This window comes from Sitodiplosis mosellana, unplaced genomic scaffold, assembly GCF_009176505.1.
Source record: "Sitodiplosis mosellana isolate CC-2019 unplaced genomic scaffold, AAFC_SMos_1.0 Smas_scaffold_6016, whole genome shotgun sequence".
Lineage (NCBI taxonomy): Eukaryota > Metazoa > Arthropoda > Insecta > Diptera > Cecidomyiidae > Sitodiplosis > Sitodiplosis mosellana.
Window position 1 is genome coordinate 1 of NW_022601257.1, and position 4,510 is coordinate 4,510.

At 36.7% G+C, this 4,510-nt stretch overlaps 1 protein-coding gene across 1 annotated transcript; it reads left to right on the forward strand.

Annotated features, from left to right (window-relative positions):
* Positions 1-3,654: 3,654 nt before the first annotated feature.
* On the forward strand, positions 3,655-4,412 carry LOC129573216 (protein cappuccino-like; the record flags this gene model as incomplete). The annotated part of the gene is made up of 3 exons (XM_055453538.1): positions 3,655-3,721; positions 3,806-3,989; positions 4,159-4,412. Coding segments are annotated over exons 1-3 (505 nt in total), but the record flags the coding sequence as incomplete, so codon positions are not given.
* Between the last annotated feature and the right edge of the window lie 98 nt (positions 4,413-4,510).

Genomic DNA, 4,510 nt, shown 5'->3' on the forward strand with positions numbered 1-4,510 from the left:
ATAGTTCACTATAGTTTACTATATAGCTATCCCTTTTCCACTCATTCATCATCGACATTTTTCCGCGCAACTTTTCTGTATAACATATTCGCTCCAAACTTCCCATATGTCAACTATATTTGAATGTATTGGTTATGACATTTTAGTATATACAACTTAACTCCTTACTATTGTGTGTGTGGACGCTAAAAATTGAGGCGAGAGTGTAGTGCACACAACGACAGTATAAAGGATTTCATTTTGAATCGTTCAAAAATCATAATAGAATTAGATTGTTTTGGTGTGCTTCGGTGCCGTAAGCGTCATCATGCAATGTGTTTCGGGTTTTTTCCCATCCTCTTCTTTTTCGTTGTCACTATTCGATGACATTAAGGAAGACCTAGATGCTATTCGAATGGAATAGATAAAATATACTAACTGAAATATGTCGTTACTAATTGAATTTTGAATTTGGACCTGGATTGGTTGTGTTGTGTTGGGTGCGAGCGCTAGCGCATAGATGCGCAACAACAAACGACAACAAATGTAGATGTAATGCTCAAATTCAATCTCGACAAAATACCGTACCACACATACACACAGAGACACATACTTTCTGTAGTTGGTACATTGTACACGCCAGCAAATGTATTTAACGGCAGAAGAATCAAAGTAATTTCATTAAAATACAATTTGCTTGTGCGTTAACAGGCGCTAAAATATTTTCTTGAATTCGCAGTTGGCAAAAAAAAAAATCGTTCGTTCGTTCGTTCGTTATGTCTGTCTCTTGTCGCGAGAGTTCAGATGCAAAATGGGATTTTATCTGATTTATCGTCAGCTCTTTTTTTCAAGAAAAATAATTAAAATTCATATATTTACTTGTTGCCGTAAAGTGACTAATTTGGACGATATAGGAAATTGAAGATAATCTTTATACAACAATTTTTGGTGCATTTTCATAATCCAAAGTCAATCCCAAGCCTTTACGTCCTAGAAAAAATTATGATGCATTTTGCAAAGTCATCAAAAAATGTAAGTTGACCACCCTTTGGACTTGTAAGTTGACCACCGATGTTTTCTACTGCGATAATATGCCGACGACATATTCATACTTATTGAATATTTGGAATGGTCATCAAAACAAGTTTAAAGTATCATTTTGAATTGATTTCAATGTGGCGTCGACAAATACATTTTGTAGAGCGCACGTGTTGGCTCAAAATAGTCCATTCAATGTTAAAAAAATCAGTCCAATTTGTCAACGCATGCCGCAATTTTTTTTTCTGCTATTGATTCAGATGATATGCGCAAAATTTGGCCAAACTATTGCTCAATTGACATTGAAAGTAAGCCAGAACGAAAATGGTGTTGAACCGTTTTCTTTTTTTGCAAATCTGTTTGTTTGAACAATTTAAAACGCGTGTTGTTTCTGTCCTCTATAATTTCGTCGAATCATCATCAATAAGATGAACACATGCATAAATAGTGTGTTACCATTAAATGTAAACACCAACTGGCATAAAATTAGGTTTGTCAAATAAGAAATTGTGTTTACATTTGATTATAATTAATTGACAATACACCAATTACTTTTTCGCACGCCCATGTCGTGAGTAAAAGTATTGTAATCACTCCAAAAATCACCCGAAAAACCATTTTTAAATCCATTTTCGAAACCAAAAAGCACGATACAGTGGTTATTTTGCTATGTTAATGTGGGTGTGTCGTACCCTGTACGCTGTGCGCTGTACGCTGTACGCAAAAATTTGTTAGCACGATTGCTCAAATACCAGAATAGGAAACGAAATTCTGCGAGTACCAAACGTTTGTGCTTCGTTGGACTTGGAAACCATTAAATTTCCAGCCCCCCCCCCCCGATGTACCCTAGGATACCTAGCCTATGAAAAACCTTCAAAAAATCGAACTTTTGTTCGGGAGGTACCCAAAATAGGCTCCCAGGTGGATTTTATCACTCCCACTCGATTTATTCCATCAAAATAATAGCGGCCTAAGAATAACCTAGCACCCGCTATCCCATCTTTTTTCGTATCCAATCGGTATTGAATAGTGATTCTGATAGCGAATGTGTTGGCGCCTCTGAAGTCACATTTATTCTCAACAATGTGGATTTTCCCGAGTTGGAAGAGGATGAATTTTACTACAAAATCGAAGACTTGTGTGAAACTACGAAGAATACAGGCCTAGAATCGATCACAAATCAAATTGTTGGAACAGAATTCTTAAATGATTTGTAAATCGATATGTTCATTATAAATTTGGTGAATGCAAATAGAACCATACCATTCAATATGCATCCAGTCTGCTATGGACAAAAACAAGAGCGATACAAACGACTTCTAGCCGAACGAGGCGATCTGCAAATAATATACAGCTTTCTTGGCCATTACACCACAGTTCACTATATCTATGCTGAAAATCGTGTGAAGATTAATGACAGTCTACACGGGTAGGGCAATGATGGCAAAAGATTGGACGTATATCAACGAAACATCCTCACTCGCCTGTATCCCGGAGCCAGGGGGTTTGTAGATTGAAACACAAGCACACTAGCGCCGCAGTTTGCCCTAAAATATCATATACGGCAAGCTACAGAACTATTCATTCAGTATATATATCATGTAGCTCAACTGTCAATCTGTAATCCCCCTGCCCGGAGCACAGTATCAATTTATCGAACCGGCAACGTTGCAACCAGATGGATGTTTCTGTGGCATTTTCTCGATTGCATACGCCACAACCATCATTTTGAGACACAACCCCGCAACATACCATCCAAAAATCAATCAGCACGAAACAGACAATTTAAAAAAGACCAGCGAACTACGAAAAAACATCAAAAGAATATACGAAACAAACTACAGCTGTTTCCACAATTAATAATACACACATTTTTGTTTTTGTCTAAGTTTTTGGATACTTATTTTCATGTTGCATCGCAATAATGACCAATTGATTTCGATTTGGTAACTTTTGTCTAATTTCATCAAAAAAGAAACGAAAAAATCAGTTCATTCATTTTGCTTATTAAACATTTTGTCGAGATAGCTTATTATTTCCGTCCACATTTTTTGATTTAATTAAAATCAAAGTTCATTCTCCAAATATTTGACTGATTTGCAGTTCTTCGATTAAAGTTCAGTTCTTTTAATACTTGATTATTTTGCATTTTTAAAAGAGAGGTAAATCTTAAGCCAAAAACTGCGTAGAAAATAAGAAGTTGAATAAAGTTTGAGTATTCAGACGACAATAAAGACAATCAAACGTTTCATTTCATTTGAATTCCCAACATCAAAATTTCCGGAATCACAATACAATTTTCCATAAAATACATGAACGTACTGTTGTTTTTTTCTAAAAATTCTTATAAATTTCCTAGGCAAAATCTGAATATAAGCTGAACGCTATGAAAACGGTGCGGAAAAGTTCGTCTTACGAGGTAAGACTATTTATTTTGAGTTCAAATCATTGAAACGAAATCGGTAAATATTTGCAATTAATCAAAATTATAAATCTTTTCCTTAAATGTAAGTCTTTGATATGACAGACATACAGAGCTGTACTGATTTTTCAAGTATTTAAAGAGTGTTTTATGGCAATGGAAATCAGTTTGGATTGAGAAACGAAGCGATCACATTTATCACTCTTCGAATAAAAATGACTAAATTTGGTGTTATTTTCCTAATTGTTTCAGTCTGTGTGGTACTATCGCCAGCTGATCCAGGTAATCATAAAAAAGTGATTGACGTTTCTGTTCAATACGCATTTTTTTTATCAATTTCATCGTTCGTTTTCTCCGTTTGTGTAGGTCTATTGCGACGCTTAAAGAAAGGGCCGCTCATAAAACGGGCACCAGTAGGGTCAGTTGTCAAAAAGGTTGTTGCTGTCGAAAAGCAACAGCCATGCAAATCGGACAGATGCCGAACGTGCCGCAATGACTGCAACGGCAATGACAAATGCTATAATGAATGCATCGTTATTGAAAAATGCAGGTAGGCAAAATATGGAAATGAACAAAATTCCGATTAATTTTCCAAATTGATTTGAATATGAAAGAGAACTATTGTTGAGATCTTTTCAATATTTATCGCAAAAAAATAAAAATAAGTCTCTAACACACAAATGTTCAATCTCATTCCGCGTTGACCTCAATGCATACAGAAACGGGTGTAAAGGAAATGAAAGGTGCCAGAATAACTGCGGTTGGGATCCTCCAGGCGGGGCTATAACACCACGGGCTACAACACCACGGGCTACAACACCAATGGCTACAACACTACGGGCTACAACACCAATGGCTACAACAGCACCTCCTCGACCTCCCCCACCTCCACCACCTCCTCGACCTCCCCCACCTCCCCCACCTCCCCCACCTCCACCACCTCCACCACCTCCACCACCTCCAGGCCCACCAGGTACAAATTTTAGGGCAATAACATATCAATAACTATACTTGATAACATAATAATAACGGTGATATATTCGGTCCGACATAACATAATAATAAATATGT